At 37.3% G+C, this 26,125-nt stretch overlaps 1 protein-coding gene across 3 annotated transcripts in view; it reads left to right on the forward strand.

Annotated features, from left to right (window-relative positions):
• Positions 1 to 20,308, forward strand: part of THBS2 (thrombospondin 2) — a 34,119-nt gene extending 13,811 nt beyond the window's left edge. For 2 of the 3 annotated variants that reach the window (XM_065680374.1, XM_065680372.1), the window contains exons 10-22: positions 650 to 823; positions 1,238 to 1,365; positions 1,466 to 1,618; positions 2,629 to 2,847; positions 5,124 to 5,231; positions 7,065 to 7,224; positions 8,207 to 8,325; positions 8,977 to 9,211; positions 12,249 to 12,476; positions 12,942 to 13,213; positions 14,156 to 14,253; positions 16,610 to 16,749; positions 18,108 to 20,308. In XM_065680374.1, the coding sequence (XP_065536446.1) occupies positions 650 to 823; positions 1,238 to 1,365; positions 1,466 to 1,618; positions 2,629 to 2,847; positions 5,124 to 5,231; positions 7,065 to 7,224; positions 8,207 to 8,325; positions 8,977 to 9,211; positions 12,249 to 12,476; positions 12,942 to 13,213; positions 14,156 to 14,253; positions 16,610 to 16,749; positions 18,108 to 18,115 (2,042 nt within the window). In that variant the 3' untranslated portion in view covers positions 18,116 to 20,308. Of the gene's footprint in view, positions 1 to 649; positions 824 to 1,237; positions 1,366 to 1,465; positions 1,619 to 2,628; positions 2,848 to 5,123; positions 5,232 to 7,064; positions 7,225 to 8,206; positions 8,326 to 8,976; positions 9,212 to 12,248; positions 12,477 to 12,941; positions 13,214 to 14,155; positions 14,258 to 16,609; positions 16,750 to 18,107 lie in introns of those variants that run through there. The other variant, XM_065680375.1, reaches the window with a different exon arrangement.
• The last annotated feature ends 5,817 nt before the right edge of the window (positions 20,309 to 26,125 follow it).

The following is a 26,125-nucleotide window of genomic DNA, read 5'->3' on the forward strand; positions in this document are numbered from 1 at the left end:
TAAGGACACAAACCATGGCCCTTAGGTTTTTTTGCAGTACCAAGAGCACACACAGAGTTTGGTTCAAAGATGTTTGTATTTCAAGAAAATTCAGAATTGATGAAGGAATGATCAGTAGAGTTGTACCAATACAAAACATGCACAACATTCATTGAAACAAGTTATTTATACTGAGTCAAGGAATACTGCTGAAGATACACTGAATGGATTGAAAAACAAAAATGATAGCTGCAACCTTGCTGAGAATACTGTTTCCATTAAAAAAGCCACAAAGCTCAGGTCTGGCTCAGTAGAAGTTTATATCTGTGATCACTCTCTGCTTTCTGTACAAAAATCGAAGCTTAGTAGGGAGCTTTGAAGACACTGTATTTGTTCTCGTCAGCTTAAATAGAAATACACCATGCCATTGGGCACAGCATGTTGTTTTGAATTGTTGGCCAAAAAATGCCTATAAAGCAGTTGGGTATTTTTTTGTTTGTTTGTTTGTTTGTGAGACATTGCTATCTCAGTGTAAGGCTGTGCCAGCATCTTTCTTTCTGTGTTCATAGTGAGAAACTCTCTTCAGTCAAGAATCTGAAGAAAGGGTTATCATGGCATCAAATGTTGTCCCCACTATATTGCCTGTGATGCTTTTCTCTTCATGTCCTAGTGAATGGCCGCTGGGGTCCTTGGTCTCCATGGTCTGCCTGCACTGTTACCTGTGGAGGAGGAATTCGTGAGAGGTCTCGCCTCTGTAACAGTCCAGAGCCACTGTATGGAGGAAAGCCATGTGTGGGAGATACCAAGCAACATGATATGTGCAATAAGAAGGATTGCCCAATTGGTTGGTGTTTAGTCATTCTTTATACAGTCTGACTAATTGTTGCCATTTCTTTAATGGATAATTATGAATTGAAACTACAGAAAACTACTAATTATACCTTTGTTTTGGGAAAATGTATTTGACTATTTAGGGTGCTTTTTAGATCAGGGAGATTTTTATATATATTCTAAATACTGATTTCTGAACAAGGGTGCATTTCTTAAACAGGACTTCAGTATGTTGTAAAGTATTCAACTGGAAGTAGCAATCTAATATTAAATGAATTTAATAACCATAATTCTATGGGTCCTTATAAGAATCTGTTGCCTCAGACATTAGTTAAGCTAATGAACAGAGAATGCCTGTTTCTTAAATGAAATTTTATATGCCTTTTATGCTCCTAACTTAATATACACTTTTATGTGTCTTTGCCAGATGGGTGTTTGTCAAATCCTTGCTTTCCTGGAGCAGAATGCAACAGTTACCCAGATGGGTCTTGGTCATGTGGGCCATGCCCAGCAGGTTACCTTGGCAATGGTACTGCCTGTGAGGATCTTGATGAGGTACTGGCTTTGTTTCCATTAACATCAGGAAATCACTGAAATTTTCATTATTTGGGAATTACATAGCCATCTCATTGATTTCTTCTTTCTTTTCCTGCAGTGTATAGCTGTGTCAGACATTTGCTTTAAGGTGAATCAGGTCCATCGCTGTGTGAACACAAATCCAGGTTTCCACTGCTTGCCATGTCCTCCACGCTATAAAGGAAGTCAGCCCTATGGGGTAGGGCTGGAAGTTGCCAAGACAGAGAAGCAAGTAAGTGATACTGAAGAGAACTTGAGGGTTTTGAAACTGAGTAATTCCCACCTGAAAATATCTATGAATGGAAGCATGGGATAAACTTAGGTACCAAAGATAACCTGAAATAGATAAATACTGTTTCAGAGTATTTTGGATTTGAGTAACAAAACACTGAATTTTGAGTTGATTTTTTTTTTAGGGTTTTATTTTCATTGGCATCTGCACAGTTGTTCCAAATGAGTGCTAAATGCCAGGAACAAGCATTCCCCTGCTATGCTCTCCTTTCTCTCAAGTGTATATATCTACTCTGGGGATTGGAAACTGAAGAATCAATATCGTTCTCTCCATAGATATAATGCTGAGAATGTGGATGTCATTAGACATATGTCTGAAGTTCTTACTCCATAAAACAACACCTCTTAATGGTGAAAAACAGAAGTGGAAGTAGTCTTGAAGACTATGGTTTGATAGACAAGACAAAAAAGGTTAAAACAGATGTCATGGGATGCCTTCTCTTTGTTGCTGTTGAATCAATCTGTGGTTAGTTCAGTGTGTGAAGTCTAAATGTAGAACATCTGTGTGAGATTCTCAGACACTGTTAATGAAAATACATTCGTTGTACATGAGAATTCGTTAAGGTCTCTGATCTGAGAAAATAAAATAGTCCTTGCATACTGACAGGCAAAAGACTGAAGGGAAAGAGGTGAGCACATTTTACTTTCTGTTGCAGTTAATTTCTAGGGGTTAATGACATCTGGATGAAAGCAGAGCTCTGAAAATGTTAATCACACACTTTAATTGCTTTTGAATAGTGTCCAATTTTTCCTGTGGTTTGTTTTAATTGTTTTCATTGTACACATTGTCTAGAGTTGTGAGCTGACAGAGCAGTATAACTTACTAACCACAGTCAAAGCGAAGTTCGTGTCTTCAGGCATCTAAATAACTGCCCTGATATTTGACAAAGTTGAGGTGCACACAGCTGACTGTGAGTATCAGCAGGTTTCAGTGAATATGGTCTCTTACAGGTCTGTGAACCTGAGAATCCATGCAAGGACAAGACGCACAGTTGCCATAAGTCTGCAGAATGCATTTATCTGGGCCATTTCAGTGATCCTATGTACAAATGTGAATGCAGGACAGGATATGCTGGTGATGGGCGCATCTGTGGTGAGGATTCAGATTTGGATGGCTGGCCTAATAATAACTTGGTCTGTGCTGCTAATGCAACATACCATTGTGTGAAGGTAAGTAAAAAAAAGTTGATGAAAATGCCATGCAATAAACAAATTTTCTCTCCTTTTCCTAAATAGTTGAGTAACAATTCTCAGCATCAAGCTGGTGGTTGCTTTCATTAAGCTGGCAGGCAAACCTGCTTGGATACTTAAAAAATGAGGAAAGAAATAAGAAAATTACTTGAGTTCTAGACCACTCCAGTGGTTTAGAAAAAACAACAACAAATACAAATCAAGAGAATAGGAAAGTTTGAAGTCAGCCTGTTTGAGAGAATCGGGTCACTCAGATGTAACCCTTTTGAATTTGTGAGTCTAGGCTTTATCAGCAGAAGGGTTTCTGGTGGAAATTTGAGTCTCAAATGTTGATCTTGCTCACTGTAGTCGATGTCTGTTCATTGTGGATCCATCCAATTCAGCAATTGCAGTACATGTATTCTTTTTCAGTTCCTGTCATCAGAATCTGCAACATATTGACTCAAGATATAAAGCAAATGATTACTTTTCACAAGAAATCAACATGCTGAACCCATTAGAAAAAACTGTTTCCAAAGGTTGATTCATGGTTTCTATAATATATGTGTTGTTCTAATAGACACAAGTATTTCATTTAAGGACTCACCTTCCAACCCTTCCAAAAAACCTTAAAAATGGCAGGTATTTTCAGGTACTTATATTCATTATGAAATATTGAGGTTGAGTAACTCAAAAAGGAAAAACCAATGTTGCGTTCTTGAGCTAGTAATGGTTGAAAATTAACTTTTTGTCTAATCAAAACTATATGAATAAAGCAAGTAGATGTAAATAAAAGCAAAACCTTAGCAATATCTTTTAGTGTGAATTTCATTGTCATTCACATGAAGGTGTCATTTCTTCATTAATATTTGTCATACCAACATACAACTTTGTCTATAGGTGAACTAAAGAAGCCTACTTTCCAGTAGGTTTGTGCCTCAAGGTTGAGTTCACAGGTGGAAGCTGCGATGTCTAAGTTCTTTCTAGTATCTAATAACAAACTTCTAGAGTGCACTGGTGGGATCTCTCTTCTCTGTCCTGTTACCTCCTTTTGTAAAGTTTATAGGAGCTTGCTACCTGTGATGTCTGTACCTTACAATTTGATTTACATTAAACTGGACTCAAATCTATAGGGAATGCAGAAAGATAAACATAGATACAAATATACAAAGTGATTGGGCAAGCTTCAACTAATTTCTTTCATTATTTCAAAGTAAGGTTTTTTTGTATCACTGGTAACCAGTGTTGAGTTGGACAGTCAGTCTGTTCACAGGTTTTTGGTATAAAAGTGCCATAAAAAAAAAAAAATTGCAGTTGCATTGAGGCTTTGATATTTATCACAAATTTTCTAGTTCTCTTCTGCTTGAATTACTTACATTTTTAGAAGAACTGAGATTGAAAACATGGCTAGGAATCTTACTATATTATTCATTTTCTTAGGGTGTTACGAAAAAGGTATTTCTGCATGCAATTGGCAGATTCAGTTTTGATACAGTAGATACAGAATGTGAGGAGTGAGAATAACAGATGTATTCTTGGCCAATGGTAGAATTACAATCCATTTTTAGCTGATTCTAGTATTTTTAAAAGGAATACGTCTTAAAAGTTTGACGAGCTATTTCACTTCTTATTTTTTTCAGTGTAAAGTAAGACTTGCTCATTTAAAATAATTGTTCTTTAAAAAGCTGTGATACAAAATGGAGGTACATTTGCCTTTTGTTTTCAATGCTATGGGAGCATGAGATTGCCAAGGTACTCTTCTGCTGAACAGTATAAAGGCACTTTTTCCAAAACCCTTTCTAACAGTGTGCCCCTTCATTGCTGCGTACTACTTTGTTCCAGTAACTTTCCATATGAGCAACTATTTCTGAAGATCATCTCCTGGCTTGTGTCTTTATTTTTCTGGCAGCCAAACCTGGTCATTTTATTTGTAATCTTCAAACATACTTCATAAGTTGTCTATAAAAAGTTGATGTAAGAGTTCATGTGTGTGCATGTGGTGTGCTTGTTCTCTGCTAGATGGTTTCATCTTAAATTTACTGGAAACATTACTTTGACAGAAGGAGAGCTGGGAAATAGAATGATTTGCAGATGCATTTCAATATGAAAGCAGCAAATGAACTACTATCTTTGGCAACAAACAAATAGGCACTTTAAAAAGTATTTGTGATTGATCTTGTTTTATAGTCTCTGGTGTAACATATCTACTTTTTTTGCCCAGGCAAGTCATTCTGACATAATATAAACATAATGCACTGATTATTTCTTTTGGCCAGGATAACTGCCCCCTTCTGCCTAACTCTGGCCAAGAAGACTTTGATAAAGATGGTAAAGGAGATGCCTGTGATGAGGATGATGACAATGATGGTGTTGAAGATGACAAAGTAAGATATGTTTCTGTGGCTTCAGTACACTTGACCTAAACATCTGGCTTTAACAAAAACCATTACAATAGAGGAGAGCTTTATTGTTCAGAACTTCAGCTGAGTTATTCTGCACTGCCTTCCCTGGATGATATCTGGTGCACGGTAAAGCTGTGTTCAGTCAAAGGAGAGTAGCACTGTGAAGAGCAGAGCAGCCTGGGGAACCTGGGTGTGAATTGTGTTCTCCATATCAGTTCTGGGTTCAGTTGTATGCATAAAAACAGATCAATGGAAAGTAGCTTTGGCTTTTGTATTTTGCAATGGGAGAATGATAGGTCCATTGTATTTGAAAAGCTGGTAAATACTACATTTGAGGTATGTTGGAAACAAGGGATGATGGTTAATAATAACAACTATAAACACAGCCAGCATCAATGGGAAATGACAGGGGGAAAGTACCTAGCCTGATTCATACTTTACTCCTCTACATCTGCCAGCAAAACTGAAATTAGTTTTCCTGTAGAGTCCAAAAGGTAGACAATCAGTCTAAACCTGTTCTCCCTGCGCGTCCAGCAAAAGGACAGAGGCTTCTCCAGAGTGGGATTCACCTTGACTGTTCTGAACATGTTGAGAATGAGTGAATTGGTTTTAGGAGTTCACTGCTCCTCTTTGTTTCCTTCAGAGGGAGCTTAGATGCCCTAGAGCTTCAGATGGTCAAAGCTGGGTTAGGCCTCTGTTCATGGGATGTTTCTATTTGGAAGAGTTAAAAAACAAAAGAATCATTTGATAAAAGAATGTGATTTAGTGCATAGATTTAAAAAATTGTAGCCAGAACAATTGTTTTATGAACAATATATTTTTTTAATTGCCACTACATCTTGTCCTCGAGTATAAAATTTATTTCTGAGGAGTTTAAAATGTGCTAAAAAGCTATTTCCCAGTAAATCATTTTTGCTTTAGCAGAAAAAAATGAATTTACATTTTTTTTTCCATATGACCTCCGTTCAGATTCCATGATGCTGATGTAGCCCTCACTCCCACTAATTAGGTTTGGTTTTATTGTTCTTTGAGTTCCACACCAAGTACTTCCTTGTGCCTGTGCAAAAGCCCATGTGTAATTTGAGGATGTGTGAAACATAAGAGTTCTTGTTCTGGCAAACTTCCAAATTAGGGAATAAACTAAAATGAAATTTTCAAAATTCCCCTAAAAGGCATGGTCTCAGAGAAATAATATTCGGAGTCAATGATAGTATTTAAAATTAACTTTGCTTTTTTGAAACTTTTTACATCTTATTATCATATGCAGTATAACAGAACCCACAAAAAAGTTGATCCTTTTTTGAACTGAAAAATCAAAATATGTGGTTTATAAAGTGAGAATATTATTGTTAGTTTGTTCCAAAAAAAACCCTCAGAGTAATTTTTTTTTGTTATCAGAAAATATAAAATGCAGCTGAAATTGGCCTGATTTTTGCAACATGTTCTGGTTTTGTTTTGTTTGTTTTTTTTTTTTTAATAAAATAATGCACGTACAAGTAATACACTTCTGTTGAAATATGAATACAGATCCAATTTAAAATGCCTGTTGCTATCCTAGTGATATATGAACACATTCACATGTCATGTACAAAACCAGCCAGTGAGTCAGGCTGTCCAGATGGCACCCCATTACCACCAAGATTTTCAGTGAAAGTACAGCTTGTCAATTAAAAAAAATGCAGATTAATAGTTAGATTTTTGGTTAGGTTTTTTTTTTGGCCTCTGTCCAAGCTTGAAAGGAAGAATTACCACTTCATAGTATGCTGGCATGAGTTGTGATTTCTATTCTGAAATCTTCTATTTCTTCTTACTTAGGACAATTGCCCTCTTCTGTTCAACCCTCGTCAGTTTGATTATGACAAGGATGAAGTTGGTGACCGCTGTGATAATTGCCCCTATGTGCACAACCCTGCTCAGATTGACACAGACAATAATGGGGAGGGTGACTCATGTGCTGTGGATATTGATGGAGATGGTACGCTTTCAGTTTTGCGTATTATATGATGTTCCATGAGTATACTTTGCTTTATGTCCAGTAAGATGGGCTACCTGCTTTTATACACAGAATAAAATTGGGTATAGCAGCTCAAAAAGGCAGAAGAGAAGACCTGAATTTCATCTGTTCTGTGTAGCATAGTTGTCCAGAAATTCCCTAGGTAACTACAATGTATATTATTGAAGAATAATTCACAGCAAGTCTTTTATCAGTGTAACCCTAAGAAAAAAATATTTAATTTGTCTGTGTTCCAAAGTAATCAGTGTCTAGTATAACATTTTTATTGACTTCTTTTTTTCCTTTTTAGGGAGGTAAAATAACATCAGAACATCCAGGCATTTAAGACAATGCCTGTATGAAATCAATCTGCTTTGCTATAAGTGTAAAGGAAAGACCAGAGTAATCCAAATACACATTTTTGTGTGCCTTAAAATAATATTAAAGGTGCTTATTTCATCTACCAGTGCATGCCTATATGACTCAGATTTGGTCAGATTTAAGGAGGGGGAAAAGCACTTAAATGTCTCTCAAAAATTTCTGAGAATAAGGAAGTACTAGAAGCTGAAGAAATCCAGTTTTGGATTTCCTTCAGTAAGTCTTTAAACTTCTGGATGCTTATTTGACTTGAACTTCTGAACATTTTGAAGTCCTCTCATCCCTGCGATTTTCGGGTTCTTAGTAGTACTTAAGATAGATCTGAATTTGAAGAAAAGTGTGATCATATGCTATTGGCTGAAAAATTATGCAAACTTCCAGGGGGCATATAATATAAGAAAGGGTTCTTTTATCCTTTCCAGAGAGATATGCCAATATGTTGCAGTAGTCAGAAAACTTGTGAACCCCTTAAGAGCCTTTCTTCTTTACTAGTGACTCCTACAGCTGTGTGTGTGGCTGGCTGTGCTGGATGCTATATCATTCTGATTTTTTCAATGGTTTTTACTTTTTTTTTTTTTCTTCATAGACATTTTTAATGAACGAGATAATTGTCCTTACGTCTATAACACAGACCAGAGTGATACAGATGGTGATGGAGTTGGTGATCAGTGTGATAATTGTCCTTTGATGCATAATCCAGACCAGGTAAATGTTAGAGATAATTTCCTTAATGGTAATACAGAACAAGGGTAGAGAAAAGAACATGGGAATTGTTATCAGTCCCTGTTTACTGTAGAGCTAAAGAAGAGAACCTGTATTGCTAATATTCACATCTCAGGTTGTCAGATCTCTTTGTAGCAGATTGTTCTGGGTTCAGCAGTAGCAGTAGTAGATGAAATGGAAGTAGAGTGATGATGTCTTTCAATTCATCTTTAAGCCTTTGGTGAACTTCTTTATTGCCCTATGGCAAGTGATTACAGCCTCAGGGCTGTATTTGATGTGCCTGAGTTTGCTGGTCTATGTGCAGATAAGTAATGTCAAGCATACAGAAGCAATAAGAAAATGTGCTGCCCAGACTGACACTCCCCTGTGATCTCTAGAATGAGAACAATGAAGATGATTGTGGCCAGACTTGCCCTGGAAATGTCTCTGGTACCAGATCTTGTGCACTGATGGCAGGATAAGTGGCCATACTAGTTTGAAAATGTTTCTGTTTGAAGCATGGTTACCATCATAATATCACGTTTCCTCAGAGATGTCCTTGAAGCAAAGTGGTGAGAAGTTAACTACCAGCCTATCTGTACTTTTATGTTTAGTAACTCTAATAAATTTACTCTTCAAATTTTTTTTGGGTAGACTGATGCAGATAATGACCTTGTTGGTGACCAGTGTGACAACAATGAGGACATAGATGAAGATGGCCACCAGAACAACCAGGATAATTGCCCTTACATCCCCAATGCAAACCAGGCTGACCATGATAAAGATGGTAAAGGAGATGCCTGTGATCCTGATGATGATAATGATGGTGTCCCAGATGACAGGGACAATTGTCGTCTTAGATACAACCCTGAGCAGGAGGATTCTGATGGTAAGAACAATAGCATATGTATTTAATTTAGTTCTTAGTATCTGATGATCTTGGATTGTTAATATATGATAAAGAGAGAGTCTTCAGATCAAGCCATGCTGCTTTTGACGTTTGAGACACCATCGACTTCAGAAGAACTGAACTGTCCAGTTTGGTCCAGGGTCAGAGCAGTAGAACAGAAGAACATCTTTAACAAATATAAAAAGAAAAAAAAACCCCTTTTTTTTTTTTGTATATTTATGATTTTCACTTTGAATTGAAATAATAAAAATCTGGGAAAATATTTCAAATAGACGTTTTAAAAACTGAAAAATTAGCTGTTTTTCTTTCCAAACATTATATTCTGAAAATCAGAATAAGAAAAGAATACGGTTTAGTGGTCTGCTTTATTTTGAAACCGAGACTATTTCACCAGTTTATTTAGGTCTAAACTTCTTTTTAGTTTTTAACTATTTTGGTAAAAAAAAAATATAGTTTCTGTGAGCAGCTTTTCTCAAATTTGCTTTATAAGTAGCCTTAAATATGTCTTGATGATGTACATGTCTGTTTTTAAAACAGTCATATCACAGTTTAAAAAATGGATACACAATTGTTCTTTTCTCCAATTCTGTGGTAAAATGTTGTTGGTTACTCTCAAACAGCCTTTCTCTGTGCTTGGCAGTATTTCAGTAATGAAATAGTGATAGTTTCATAATCGTAAATGTCATTTAGAAAACAATTCTGATCTATTGAAAATCACTGTAATATGTCTACAAGTAATAGCCCTTGTAGTAAATACAGGTGAGCAATTTCTGTTCCGAATTATACAACTTGCTGGAGTCATTCCATGGTGAGATTGGAAGAAGAATTTAGTACCTACACAATATGGTTTTAGGTACCTTTAGAAAGATAAAATTCTGAGCACTGACTTCCCTCTGGCAGTAAGAAGTTTCTAGTCAGTAATAGGTTTTAAATTACTTAACCATTCAGTACAATTATATATTTGGAATATATTTGTACTTGCCAGTCTCTGGAATCACCCTTAATTTCAGAAGTATTCCAGAATAAAGGTGCCCCCAAACTGGGATAATTTGTTGTAGTCATCTGTCATCTGGGTCTTGCGAGGGAGGCCACATTTAAGTATGGAATAAAGATCACAAAAAGCATAAATACAAACAGCTTAGCCAGCTCATCACTGTCATTAGCGGTAGGTCCAACAGAAGTCTTGGAAAAGCAATAAATAAAGCCAAAAGATGCTCCCACGCTCTGAAGATGTGAGCTATAGCATATGAAGATGAGGCCCTGGAGAGAGCTGTTGGACATGGCTGGGTAAACAAACACTTTCTAACTTTCCTTGACATGGAGTCAATGTTGTCAGCAGCAGCTCAGTACCAAATGAACATCAGCAGGGCTTTTCAGTGAATAATTAGATTCTCCTGTGACTCAAGAATTACCTCTTTCATATTGGCAAAGAGAATAAAATTGGAAATTCATTCTCTTTTCTCCAATAAGTGCTAAGACAAACAGGTGCAGGAGCACACAGCTGGTCAGGATTTGAAGTTCTCCATGGCTGATTGCCAGAGTGGAAAATGGGACCATTTTACCATGTATCTGAACTGCAGAGTGTCTTTGAGATACGAGATGCTTCATCTTTTTCCTATCTTTTTTTTTTTTTTGGCTGTTTCCTAAAGCTCATTCTGCTTTCTCTGTGAAAGCTTTATACTTGGACAATGCTGTGCTGGTTAGGCTTAATTATGTAGCTTTCCATTTGTCTGTGAAGCATCTAGTAGCAGGTCAGTATTGAATGAGCTGGATCATTGCTATTTCCTATTGTGTTAATTCCAATGGTTTTAGAGCAGTCACAAATACCTTAAAAGCAGCTGCACAGCTGCATGAGGATAGAAACAAATTAGCTGGCAGTTCTGGTTTTATGTTAGTACCCAGTGTAATATCCAGTGGTTTCTGTTATAAAAGTTGGAGCCATTTGCAAATTTGTTTCTGTACTTGTCTAGCCAAGACTTTCTGCTATATTTTCAAGTGTTTGTACTGTTATATGCCACTGAATAATAGTGGCATTGGCAATGAGATTTTTTGTTTTCAGATGCCTTCTTTCAACACCTACTATTCAAGGCAAGGCATTTCTCCAATATTATGGGTGAATTAAGAAAGGAAATAATTTTGTCTTTTTTAAAAATACTGAGTATAATAAAAGTACTGAGCAGAAGCACAACTGTAGCTGAGCTCTATGGATGTATTTTTATGTTCTCTAAAAACTTATGCAATTAATGTAACAAAACTTAGTATTTCCATTTCTCCAAGGCTAGTCCTATTGGATACAGTGCTTCTTTATTTTTTCTTACATTTTTCTGAAGCACCACATTTCCTTTAAGACAAGTTTCTCTACCCACAAGTGAAAGACTAAGAGTGTCTTTCAAAATAGTACAAAATATTGCAGTATTTTACTGCAATACTGTCTCCACTTTCGACATCTGGGTGACACTTCTGGAGTCTGAAGCACCTTAGGTGGAACAAATCTTGAGACAGAAATAAAAGTGAAAATATTTAATATCTTCAATAGTATGTACAGATTTAGTAATGTGAAGGAAGATTAAGTTCTTAATGCTATTGTTTGAATTCATTTACACTGCACATATTAATGTGTCATTGTATCCACATCTGGGACAAATCAAACTGAAAATGTAATACAAGAATTAGTGAATTACATAGACATAGTAAACTTCCAACTTTTCCCACCCTGATTCCAAAGCAGCATATAGTCTGGGGCCAAATTGATCATTGTCATAAATCACTGACAGGACAGTTTATTGACGATTTTGGCCCTAATCTAAGTTGATGATTTCTTCCAGTCATTACCAGCAACATTTCAAACTGACTCTTAGAGAATGAAGTTTTCTTTGGAGTAATTTGGAGTGTTTTTTGAGAAACAAGAGAATAACATACTTATGTTTATCATAAATCTCTTCCATCATTGGGAGAGCTCCTAGGAAGGCTAGGTAAATTGTTAATGATTGCATTTGTTTATTCACATTGCTTACAGGTGATGGCAGAGGTGATATTTGCAAAGATGACTTTGACAATGACAATGTCCCGGATATTTATGATGTTTGCCCTGAAAACAATGCTATAAGTGAGACTGATTTCAGAAAGTTCCAGATGGTCCCACTGGATCCCAAGGGAACAGCTCAGATTGATCCCAACTGGGTTATTCGCCACCAAGGCAAGGAACTGGTACAGACTGCCAACTCTGATCCTGGAATAGCTGTAGGTGAGTATCTGAAGTCAGGTGTTGTCTTCAGAAAATGAACCAGTGATCTGGTGATAAGGAAAGGAAAAAGTAAAAAGGTAGATAAACACACCTTTTTGGTGCTGCAAGCTTTAGATGGATACATGGGAACAATGTATATGCCAAATGAAAACCAGGTCAATGCTATTTGTGTTTGACTATTTATCTGATTACTGACTGTAACACACATAAAATACCCAGTTGAAGAACTTGATATAAGTATAGTGCCTGCTGTCTTCAATGCCCCTTATAAACAACTTATTTCCCTCCAGAAGCCTCCATGTAATAGGTAGGAAAGTGTAATTACTTCCTCTCCTACAGGTAAGAAAACTCAAAAAGATAGATTATGACTTCTAGCAAAACTCAGAATAGAGCTGGGACTCTTTGGTGTGGGTGGCTGGGCTCAGCATGGTAACTCAATGGTTTGTCGCTTTTGTCCTCTCCCAGGCTATGATGAGTTCAGCTCTGTTGACTTCAGTGGGACATTCTATGTTAACACAGATCGTGATGATGATTATGCTGGCTTTGTGTTTGGCTACCAGTCCAGCAGTCGGTTTTATGTTCTGATGTGGAAGCAGGTCACTCAGACCTACTGGGAGGACAAACCCACCAGGGCTTATGGCTATTCTGGTGTGTCACTCAAAGTAGTAAATTCAACAACTGGTGCTGGTGAACACTTGAGAAATGCCCTCTGGCACACAGGAAACACACCTGGACAGGTGAGAGATTTAAAACTTCAGGCCAACAGTGCATGACTAATATTTTGAAAAGAAGGGAGGTTTCTCAAAGAATTTCTTTTCCCACCTCAATTTTTGCAGACATTTATCAGCTTTTCTTCAATTCCCACATTACTAGTGTCAATAATATTTGCATTGTGTTTCAAAGAAAACATTACACGTATAAAAAGCTACAAATGGAAAAAATTATGAAAGGGAAGATATGATGTGGTCCAAAGAAAGGAGTGAGAGGTCTTAGTTATCCACAAATCCTTTGTGAACTCTGTATTGGCACTTGCTTCTTTGGCGTTCCAGCTTGTTTCGATTATACGTGGTTTAGAGTTTAGTAGCCAGTGACAGCCAAAGAGAAAATAAATGAAAACAGTGAGAAAAACTGCTGCTCTTCCAAATAGGGCCCAGCCATGGAAGAAACTAATGCCTTTTGGAAATTAGTGGAGCTTTGTGTATAGATAGGAATTTAGAACTTCAGGGCTCCTTGCAGGAAGAGGACCCTGACTGAGTGGAAGCAATTTCAAGGAGCAGACCACAGGCAGTAACATCTGTGCAAGCTGCAATTCCTCTTCTTTGGTGGAGTCACTCATACAGATAGGAAATTTAATACTGACTCTGTCAGCATGGGTGTGTATGTGCAAACAAGGGCAGGACTTCCTAAGGGAAGTCAGGTTTGATGCAGTAATGGTCTTCAGTGACTTCAGGTGTGAAACTACAGATAAGTAACTGATCAGTAATTTAAGATGTAAATTTTCATTACTCTCCCCCTATAAGAGAGGTTTGGGGATCATACCATTGAATATTAAACACTATTTTCAGTTTCATGCTCTGCAGCAAATGAGCTTTGGCTGCAAGTACAATTTCTATAGTGGATGTACAATTACTGGAGCACTGTATTACTGTTCTAATAAGCCATTTGTATTCCTACTGTAGGTGCGTACATTGTGGCATGATCCCAAAAACATTGGCTGGAAAGATTATACTGCTTACCGGTGGCATTTGATTCATAGACCTAAAACAGGATTAATAAAGTAAGAAATGTTTCTGCACCTCTATTTTCTAGTACCAAAACTTTTGTCTCTCTCGATATAAGAGCTATGTTATCAGTTTGTCAGTTCTGATAATACTTGTGTGACAGTTTGTTACAGTATTTTGGGGACATTTTCTTATCCTTAGAAAAAGTTATTTTTCTTTTCAGATGTTTTCAGTTTAGTCTGGATGGTTCAGTGTTTACATCAGCTAAATATTATTGAATTAAAGAAAACAAGAAATTTCTGGGAAAAAATAAAAAAAAAAAGCTTTTCTGTAAAGGAGCCAAAAATTCCAGAGCAAAACTCAAAGCAAGATTAGAACACGAGATTCCTCCCCAGCCTCTGGAATTTGAATGAATGAAATTAATCAGAACCATCAGAATTGCCACAGGGAAATAGGCCAATGGCCTGTCTACTTCAGCATCCTGTCTCTCCAATAGTGGTTTATATGAAATGCTGCAGAAGTAGCCATGCACACATCTGTAGTGCACACAACAAGGTGCTATGGCATATGACTTTCCTTAGAGCCCAGCTGCTTATCTAATATTCCAAAGAATGAGCATTAACTGTCCCTGCCAATTTTATCTTCTACTAACTACAGGACCTGTAAAGGATGTTTTCCATGTGGCAGAGTATGAACTTACCTCTTAAGGTCTTGTTTGTGCTTATAGCAGTTATTCATTTGGCTGTAAGAGAGAAAGGGTAGACAAATTTGGATATACTAAGTTGCTAAAAGTTACCTGTTTCTTGGAAAGAAAATAATTTCTTTATGTATGAAAGTATTGCAGTGCAAAGCATTGACTGATACAGGTCAAAAGGAAAGTTGAGTTTTTCATTCATGTTGCTGCTATCTGTATCCTCATTTGCAGAATATGCTTAGTGTCAGACAAAGCATGTTTCAACTGGTAACCCATTAGGTTATTCTAGCATGACAAAGTCTATGATCCAGGGCATTAAATTCCCTAATTTTTTAGGGTGGTTTTATAGATAATAAAATCAGTGATTTCACTAATATAGTCATGAAACCATTTTGTTTGTACAAAAATAGCAATTTCTTACTAACATGTTTTGAGCTACATGTTCTTGGTTTGTTTTGGGGTTTTTTTGGTAGGATGAAAGATTTATGAAACTCTTTCCATATGTTTTGGGGTTTTGAAATTTCGAGAATTACATTAAATAGGGTTACTTGAACATGAAAATCTGTCATTCTTTTTGCTGTTCTTTTTACAGTCCATTAAATACAGATTTCGGGACACAGTTTCATACTTCTCTTTGGGCACTTTTCAGAAAATAAGACACTTTAAGATATAGCAAGTGCTGTACATGAATTCCATCGTAAGCAGAAATCTCCCTAACCCTTGATTTATAGGAAGTTGCTCAAGTGTTTTAGTCTTCACATGAAGCCATGTATTTCTGCTTTGTATAACTAATGTATTAATTGAAGCAAGACCATGATCCCTTCCTCTAGAGACTCCTCTAACTAACAGACTATGGAGTAATTTCTTATTTGACCTTAAAGCTATTTTAGGAGACTGAGAGCCTAAGAACCTTGACAATCTCAAGGTCTCCTATGAGAAGTGGAGAAACCAAGCCCAAGGAACTGCAGTCTATCTGATAGAGAAGGAAGATGAAGAAATGTCTTGGCCTTTTGGCTTCAGAGTAGATGCCCAAAACACTGCAAGAAACAGTCAACTCTGCCCCCTAAAACAACAAAAAATCCAAACCAACCCACCAAAACCTCTACAGGCACCACCACCCCCCCCCCCCCCACACACATGTTCTCTTTCTTTTCCAATTTATTATTAGTCTAGTCATTTGTGTCCAAAGCCTTCCAGCTATCATTAAGCTCTTAAAATGTCTGAAACTGAGATTCAACATGTCTCCAATTAATGTTTTGTTTTACTCAAGGGATGGTTCTTACAATTTTAGATGTTGGCCCTTGCACCTAAAGATAAATAAATCAGCCATTCAGACAGCTGTAAAGATGACTTTGCTAAGTGATGTGGCAAGGTCTTGTGCTAACCTCTGAGTTCACAGGGACAAGGGCTTATCAATGAATGCTAGCACATGGCATAGTTCATTCCAGGAGACATGACTTCTAAATAAAGAATTGGGAAATCTTTTGCAGATGGTGTGCATAAAATTACTTATGGAACAGCTCCACTGCTTCTGATTAATGTGTTGTGGCTGCCAGCCAGGTGGGCGTGAGATAGAGATGAGAAGTGATCCTTACAATGCAGTTGGGTATTCTTGTGCCTTGTTAAAATTAATTCTGTTTTAGTTCTTGGGAACTGTCAGCAGTACTGAACACTGTGTTATCTTTCTTGTCTAATTTAAATTATGTTGTTCTTTACAGAGTTTTAGTGTATGAAGGGAAACAAGTCATGGTGGATTCTGGACCAATCTATGATACAACATTTGCTGGTGGACGATTAGGTCTTTTTGTCTTCTCTCAAGAGATGGTCTATTTCTCTGACCTCAAATATGAATGCAGAGGTTAGTTACAGAAAATGTCTGGAAAATAGAATCATAGAATCATAGAATAGTTAGGGTTGGAAAGGACCTCAAGATCATCTAGTTCCAACCCCCCTGCCATGGACGGGGACACCTCACACTAAACCGTCCCACACAAGGCTTCATCCAACCTGGCCTTGAAAACTGCCAGGGACAGAGCACTCACAGCCTCCCTGGGCAACCCATTCCAGTGTCTCACCACCCTAACAGGAAAGAATTTCCTCCTTATATCCAATTTAAACTTCCCCTGTTTAAGTTTTAACCTGTTACCCCTTGTCCTGTCACTACAGTCCCTGACAAAGAATCCCTCCCCAGCATCCCTATAGGCCCCCTTCAGGTACTGGAAGGCTGCTAGGAGGTCTCCACGCAGCCTTCTCTTCTCCAGGCTGAACAGCCCCAACTTCCTCAGCCTGTCTTCATACGGGAGGTGCTCCAGTCCCCTGATCATCCTCGTGGCCCTCCTCTGGACTTGTTCCAGCAGTTCCATGTCCTTTTTATGTTGAGGACACCAGAACTGCACACAATACTCCAGGTGAGGTCTAACGAGAGCAGAGTAGAGGGGCAGGATCACCTCCTTCGACCTGTTGGTCATGCTTCTTTTGATGCAGCCCAGGATATGGTTGGCTTTCTGGGCTGTGAGTGCACACTGAAGCCGGCTCATGTTCATTTTCTCATCGACCAAATGCTGAAGACTTTGATAACCTGTGGAGCAGAGTGACATATGGAAGCTAAAAGCATCCTCTAGTTACTGAAAGCAATATGAAATATCATAACATGGAGTAAACCTTGATTTATTGAAATACCATGAATGCCCTTTGCCCATATAGTAATCTCAATTTAAATAACAAAAACCAGATGTTTTAATACTACCCACCTGGAAAAAATGAGATTGAAATATCTAAGCAAGATACGTTCTTAGAATTCTCTGTATACATTCACTTTCCTTTGTAGGCTATTTCAGTGTATCCTGCGGGCAGAGCTACTTCTGGATCATCTCTCATTCAAGAGACATGAAGGGGAAAGCAGATATTTTTTAATGAGCATGTCTGTCTATAATGGCTTTTCTGAAATGTTTTTAAATACAAAAATGCTTTCCCAGGGTTTCTTCTACATGATTTTTATATACATTTAGATATGTGGGTGCACATACACATATGTGTATGTCTTGCTACACAGGCAGATAACTATTTTTATATAAGTGCCCTCATATTTGTAGGAAATGCAGAACAGGAAACATTGTGTGGATCTTTATTGTATCATGATGGAGCTCTGTTCTTGTGTTTGACTACCTAACCAAATAAAACAATCACAATTAATACCTTTTTTCTGATTTCTTTCAGATGCTTGAGCAATGGTTGCTGCATTACCAGCAAAGTACTGTAAATGCTATGCAACCTAGACACCTCAGTACATCCTGGTACTCCCAGTTTCTATTTTTGTGTACCTCCTGTCCTCTGTCCTCGTGCTCCACTCACCAGGTACCTCCCTGCTGCCAGGAGTGCCTCCGCCATCCCTTCACCAAGTGCCTTCTCACAGCCAGGATTAATGAAACCTAAATGTGAGCATCTGACCCACCACTGAAGCAATAGCAGATTGATACATTAGAACACTTCTGTAGAGTGAAAACATGGGGTTTTATTTGTCTTTTTTCAAGGAATGACGTTTACATATAAAAATGTAATTACTTAATGTATTTATATATATGGAGAAAAAGAGGGGGGTGATGATTATCAGTCATTGTCTTTAAGTGAGGAAAAATGTGTTTGAATAACTTTTTAGGTGTATGATTGACACTTCCTTGTTCTGATCAGGACTGGACTTCAATAATACGAGGCTTCTGGGTCTAACTTTAGCAAAGTGATGGAGGGCTACACCAACGGTATCTATAATAATAGTCAAAATGCCTTTGGGTAATAAAGTAAATATCAATTGCGAACACTTCTTGATCCAAAAAGATGTTCTTTAGCTGATAAAGATGCTTTTAATACACCTATTAAAATTACAGTTGGTAGAAATGTCCGATTTGCAACTTGAAGCCTAGTAGAAGCTTAATTCAGGCCAAACACAATCTAGAAACTCCCATGTGAAAGGGAAGAATGAATCATGTAAACATGCAAAGCCATCACTATTGTCTGACTTTCAAGAATTTATTTCCAATTGTTCTGTTTCCATCATATTTTGCATTCCCTTGTAATAAAGAATATGCAGTGACCATGTGGAGCAAAATGAACCTGAACCACTTTCCCCACCTCTGCTGCAAAAAGCACTTTGAGATCCTGAATCGTAATGTGGGTTTTTGAAAGGTGGCAAGGCCACTATTACTTAATTTGATAATGTATGAATCTAAGGTTCCACTTATAAATATTTTGTTAGTATTTATTAAGATTATCACACAGAGCTATCTTCTCTGATAATTTATTTTAAAGCATGTCATATAATGCATTGGTAATACATACACAAATAATATTTTAAAGCTGTTTGTAAAAGCATATCAATATGTAGATTTTGTCAAAGCATGGTATACAGTTAAGCATAGTTTCATGAGTTACGTTCATGTATACTTTAAAGTTGAATAATAATAAGGAATTTATAAATGGAACCTTAATATATATATCCAGTTACCCTAATTTTAATATTTTGTATTGATTCCTATGTCTGCTGTATATAGAACTTCTCAAATAATGCTGAAGGGATACCAGTGTTTATTCTAAACAGATACAACAGTTACTCAGATATACAATAGTATAAACATGCTTAACTTTGTTTGTTTTGTTTTGTTTAAGTCGTATGAGCTTTGTTCACAAAAAGAACACACGCTGGTGTAATTTTTTTCATAGATGGGTTAACTAATGGAATAATACAGTACCTCTGCCACCTTGTAGGGCAAAGTGAGCTAAATTTTCTCCCTTTAAATAGATCTTGTTGCTATATTCATTAGAATGGAATCCACAGTTACTGGCTTTATTGCACATTTTATAGTGTTCATATTATCAAATCTTTTTTTTTTTTTTTTTTGGGGGGGGGTGTTGGGATTTGTTTCAAACTTTTTTTTTCCCTGTTTTTTGTTTGCTTTTGTTTGGGGTTTTTTGCCCCTTTCTAAAGGTTTTTAAACTTTTCAGTTTCTTTCTTTTGGTGTTTTAAATTGTGTACCTATGTCCCAAGCAGAAGGGAGGGTGACTTCATTAAATGTAGTGATTGTAATGGCTGTGTAGGGTTTTTTGTTTTGTCAGAGACAGACATCAATGTGGGGAGGAAGATGTTAATATTTGGACTGTATCATAATTTTCCTATTCTATGTAAATTATTTATGATGTTTTTTTAAATTTCCTTTTCATTTTTTTCCTTGCAAGTATGTGTGAGAGAGTGAGATCAATGAAATTTCATTTGTTTTGCCAAAGATTGTAAATAATTATTTATTTGTTCACATGGACGGAACTTTATCATTTAACGTCCCGATTCATTTAGTCAGATCCTCATTTATATATATATATTAAGAAATTAATGATAGGAAATAAACTGTAAAAAGGTTTTATATAAAAAACTCTCTTTACCTTTTTTATAGTTAAAATGTTTCTTTAAAGAAAATATTCCATTCCCCAAAGCCCTCAGTTAAATAATCCTCCTGCCTTGCTCTAAACCAGTTTGTTTCAAGCAAACCAGCAAATCTGTTGCTTGGTTACAAATCACTATCTTCTAAGGTTGTAAACAGCAGATTTCCAGCTCACTCTGACAAGAAATCATTCCCAATGAAGTCTTTATCTGGCAGACTATCCCAGGTCTTATTTATAGCATTGCAACTGAGAAGCAGGAACTGGTCCTGCTTCTCTGAATTGTGTCTTGGCTGATGTGTTTGAACAAATACATGATCCTTCTCTGTAACTGCTTCTGCCGTGAGTCCCATCCGAGTCTGATTTGTTGCTGTGAGTGAGGATTGCCTTCCTGCTGGAGAATTTCAGGAACCAGTGAATCATCACTAACCAAATAAAATGAAAAACTCTTAGCATAAGAGATCTTTGCTAAAAGTAGGAACTGCTCCTAGGAAAGGGAATCTGAGTTGGATTAAGCAAGTAAGAATTCCCAGCATGCCAAAATGCCAATTTTGAGGTGTGAACTCAAGTCATATTATAACTGTATTATATATAGAATCATAGAATCATAGCATAGTTAGGGTTGGAAAGGACCTCAAGATCATCTAGTTCCAACCCCCCTGCCATGGGCAGGGACACCTCACACTAAACCATCCCACCCAAGGCTTCATCCAACCTGGCCTTGAACAATATGTATGAGATGATACATATATAACTGTAATATATAATAGCCCAACTATTAAATTTTCTTGGCCTTACAAATATTTGTTTTCCCTGGATTTTGGTTCCAGTGCAAGTTCTCAGAATACTGCACAAGAAAGCCAAGTCTTCAGGACAGTTTTTTGATGAGTCTTTTAAACCAATGCAAATGCTCAGTCATGTAGAGAGGTGGCTTTCTTTTATTTATGCTGTGAGGACACCAATGATTGACATTGTTCAGGTAATAGATTAAGGTCTTGTTACCCAATGTTCTCAAGAGTCCCATTCAAAACTCTGGTATGGACCTGCAAGAGAGTTTTGAGCATGAGCACTTAGTGATGATTTGAAGTAGGGTGGGGGTGGGGAAATCCTTTCATGGCAACCAGTCAGAGCCCTGCAATACATATCCAGGGAAATAACATTAGTGGAAATATGTGAAAACATAACAGCAGTACTTCAGTACTAGTACAGGGTGTCTATGAAAAACAGGAAAGGACCAAATATGCAAATTCTGTGCTGTGAATGCACAGGTTCACATAAAGCAGTGACATCCCCTGTCTGTTGTTCTAACTAAGCTCTTGAAGATATTCAGAAATATTTAGGCAATTTTGAAAAACATCCATATTTAAAAACTTTGCAGCCTCTGTACACCTGATTCTGAAAGAGATATGCATCTGGAAAAAGAAGGCCTGAAATCTCTGCAGAAAGCCCATTTTTCTTACAAGGGGAAGCAAAGTAAGAGTAGTCACCGATTCTGCTACTGACTCCTGTGTGATACAAGGCAGATTTTTCTTTTTCATTTCCCAGAGTATCACACTCCCACCTACTAAATGTCAATCATATTTTTCCTCCTTTTTAAAATCCTTTCGATAAGTTTAATGTATCTTACTGTTTCTCGTGCAGTCAAAAAAAAAAAAAAAAACAGGAAATAATGAAATCCTGAAATCTCCCTGAAATTAATTCCTGATGAGACTTCATGACCACTTTTAAAACATGGGTTTTTCAGATAAACTTTGGATAAGCCTCTGCATTCTGGAAGGTTAAGCTGAGCTCACAGCATTTAAGGATGTCAGTAACACATTTATCATGTTTCTTTTCAAGAAAGAAAAGAAAAATATCCACCAAAGGATTATACCTGTGATTTTTGCGCATCAGGCAGCTCAAATATTAGCATAATGAATGCTAACATCTGTGTCTACTCTTTGCTAGTTACACAATGGGAGCAGAAGCTGAAGAGACTGTCACTGTCAGTGGGCCAAATCCTCATCTTGGTCAGCTCAGTGGGAGTTTTTCTACAAACTTGAGTGATATCTGGGTGAGAATCAAGGTTCAGCATGTGCTGCAAGCGTCCATAGAGGAAGAGTTCTAATATTCACATGGGAACATCTGCTCTGTAAAGCCATTTGAAATATAACTATGTAATAACTTGGCACAGTGTTGTTCCCAATATGGAGAAGACCACCCTTGTAGATCAGGAAGGGGGATTTTGAAGGAAAAGAAACCTGGGATTGTTTAAACCAAAGGTGCTTCTAAACCATTCCTCTACTTCTTTAAAGCTGCCAGTACCAAATGCACCAGAGGAAGGTGTAAAATCTTTGTCATTAAGAATCATACATTGTCATATCTAGAAGGGAAACAACATGCTTAGCCTCAGGCAGTTAATGGGTGGTTTCTGCCTTTGTGCCTGCATGGCTGATTTTGCACTAATATAACTGCAAATATTAATATTCATATAAATATCTCAGGTTTTTAATCCCACTTCTCAGCCTATTGGGAGTTCTGGTGGTTGATTATACCTGATACACAGTATAAATTTGTATAAATTTCCTTTTACCAGTTTCTGGTCTGTTACTGTTTAATTTCATTGACAGGCTTTATTTGTCACAGGCTTTGGGAAGGAGTGAATAGTATGTATTTCATCATAAAAACTGCATGTTAGGAAAAAATAAAACAACAACCCTGCTTTGCTTTTACTGCTTGTGTGCATGTGTCTGCAATGTGTTCATGCAGTACATCAAAGGTAGAAGAATTTCCTTCGCTTTTGCTGCAAAGCTCAGCTGTCATGGTGCAATTCTGTTCAGGTATAGGGTGCTACTCATTGTTATGGTCTTCTCCACGTCTCTCTGGCTAGCTCTTGCAGATAAATGTGATTCTGTGCTTGTCTTGTTCATAGCACTTTCACTAGCCATCTGCTATAGGCCACAGCAGAAATTGGGAAAATGAGTTGGACGGAACTTTTGCAACCTTTTGTCTTATCAACGATCATCCGTCATTTCCCGTTCATCTTGATATTTGTAGAGCTAGATGTGAATGTGTTTGGTGGCGTACCTTTAGAAGCAAGTGAGTTTTCTTTTCATGCAGCTGCTGCCATTTCTGGACCCTTTCCAGCACTGCTGAATGCACCAGTCTCTGGATGCTGGAGGGATGCATTGCAAATCACACTTCAAATCTTAGCAACAGCTGTGACATGGTAACTTGCAACTTAGAAATTGGTTTAAGAAATTGGTTTTAGTCAATCATTCAGTAACTTTTAGGAGATATAGTCTTGATGGCCCCTTTGTGAGCTGATTTTGTGAGCTGATTTCCTCTCTTTAAATGATGCTGACAGAAAAGGAAACAAGGGAGAGTGTGGAAAGCCGCAGGTATTGTCAGCTGCTACAATGGATAATTTTTTACCTACACCTTTTAATATATGTAGATAAAAAGGAAACACAGATTTTCCAGTTCCATGCCAGGCAGGTTTCTCTCAGTCTCCTGACTGATCATTCAATTTTTTTTTCTTCCTGGAGTTGCTGCTGCTGCCTTCTCAAAAGTCCCAACAGCACCCAATAGAAATGTCAGGAATAGATCTGCCTATCATAAAGAGACAATAATTCAAGATATGGCAAAAACAATACCTCAGCTTGCTTTAAAATATATCTAGGATCAGTGGCTACCAATTGTTAAGACATTCCTTTCTGGTGACACTTGAGTAGTTTAGAGTGGAGTGTAGAGCTCAAGCAAGTTAATCTGTCCTGGTTTCTGAAGATTCAGCTGCAGTGTCCCTGCTCTAGGATTTTGCAGACAAGTAAAGGACCACCCAGACAGTTGTGGATGTAATCCAGTAGGTTTAACTATATGCAGAAGCTCAACCTTGATGCTAAAGAAGTGGGGACAACATCTACAGGTGTAACCAGTGACATGTGGAAGATCACTAGCTTTCTCAAGTGAGATTCAGTTAGTTACAAAGATATGGTCAGTCACTGTTCTAGAGAGCAGTTTTCTATTTAAAAAGAGAAGTTCCAATGTTTATAAGGGCGATCAGGAGCAGGGAGAAACCCAGGATATTGTTAAATGCACAGGTTAAGTACTGCACAATTTTCAGAGAAATGGAGAATCCATGGACAATAAAATTACAAGAGACCACATTCTCTCTTTTTTTTTTTATTCCTGCAAATTCTTCTTTCTCATTAAGGGAGAAAAAAAAAAACCCAAAAGGAAAGAGTCACTCTACATTCATTTTTTTCATTAATATATCAATAAAAAGCTCCCACTTGATAAGGAAACACCCTCTACAGTACACAAAGAGGACTATTATGTATATAGCACCTAATCTTTCCTTCTTTTTTTGTTTTGTTTTGGTTTATTCAATAATATTAAATGCTCAAACATAATTAATTATGCTCTCAGATCACCTTACATGATGTCTCTATTGAAGACTGGTGTTCAGAGTTTGAAATAGACCTTGAATTAGTATTATTAATTAAATGGAAAGAAATTAAACCATTCATGGTTATGGATAGGAAGACTGTCCAACCCTGAGTAGGAACTATATCTTCCACCAATGGACAATCAAGAAACCTATTGTTCTTCATGCCTAGCATCAGCCTTCCTTATGGTGTGAGAAGATAATATCCACCCTGTCTTAAGCATGAGGGAGAGGGAAGCTGTGGCTGAATAGAAAGGAAGCAGAGAGCTTCTGAACACTAGGCCAACATCATTATCACAAGCCTGTGTACTTGATAACAAACAAGCACAAGTCATTATGGCAACAATACAAAAACATCAGCTTCTGTTATTTCCTGTTCGTACTTTCCTCTAACAATGAATTAGCCTTCCTTTACAAGAAATGAAGACCAACAATCTTATTTGAATGCTTTCATATTCCCTTATTTATATGTGAATATTCTGATTATTCATCCAACCAGGGGCACAATGCTGGAGAGGTAAATGAAAAGAACATTCTTCTGCTACCTTGTTAGATTTGGCAGATTGAGATGAATACACTGGAAGGACCTGACTTTCAAATATATCTCCATTTTTGACTATAGAAAAATGTTTCAGAACTAATGACTACTTTAACAAATGACCCAGGTATTTAATATATTATGTGAGTTTATTAGTACGACAAATAATACTTCTGTAAAATTTTCTAAATTTGTGATATTACATTTGGAAATGAGTGGTTTATATCTACTTTTCTGCAGTGATTGAAGGGTCTTCTGTGTAAAACGCTTTCAGTCCTTAGGGTTGGTTTTTTGGTGGTTTGTTTTGTTTTGTTTTTGTTTTTGTTCTATCTATGGTAACTTTTTGTGAATAAAAACGCGAAGCTGATTTTTGTTAATACCAATCATTCTTGACTGCATGGAAGACCTGATGCTTGGTTAAGTTTTTACTGAAACCATGTGTCTTGGAAAGGAAAGTTCTAGCCAGAACCATTTTTCTTTTCTGTAGAGAGGAAGATCTGTTCTCCTCCATTGGGCATTGAATGCCTTCTGATGACACAAATAGTACAACTGAGTTACAGAAAACAGGAGCTGGCACCTGTGGCATGGTTCCACTTGACCCATTGTGACAGCCAAAGAAACAGCCCAGGTAAGAAATCCTGCGTGCAGCTATCCCTTGCTCTGTCTCCTACAGAGGAGATGGGGAAAAATGTGCTAAGCCCACAGAGAGTTACTTCAAACGCTGAGCTCTGCAGATCAGCTCTGTGGAGGCTGTGTTGCCTGTACTTAAAATACTTTCCCCTGTTCTCTTGCCAGTGAATCTGTCTACAGTCTAGTTCCAGATTTAACACCTGCATGCTGTGCTCA

The sequence above is a fragment of the Lathamus discolor genome, chromosome 5 (genome assembly GCF_037157495.1).
Source record: "Lathamus discolor isolate bLatDis1 chromosome 5, bLatDis1.hap1, whole genome shotgun sequence".
NCBI classification, from domain to species: Eukaryota; Metazoa; Chordata; class Aves; order Psittaciformes; family Psittacidae; genus Lathamus; species Lathamus discolor.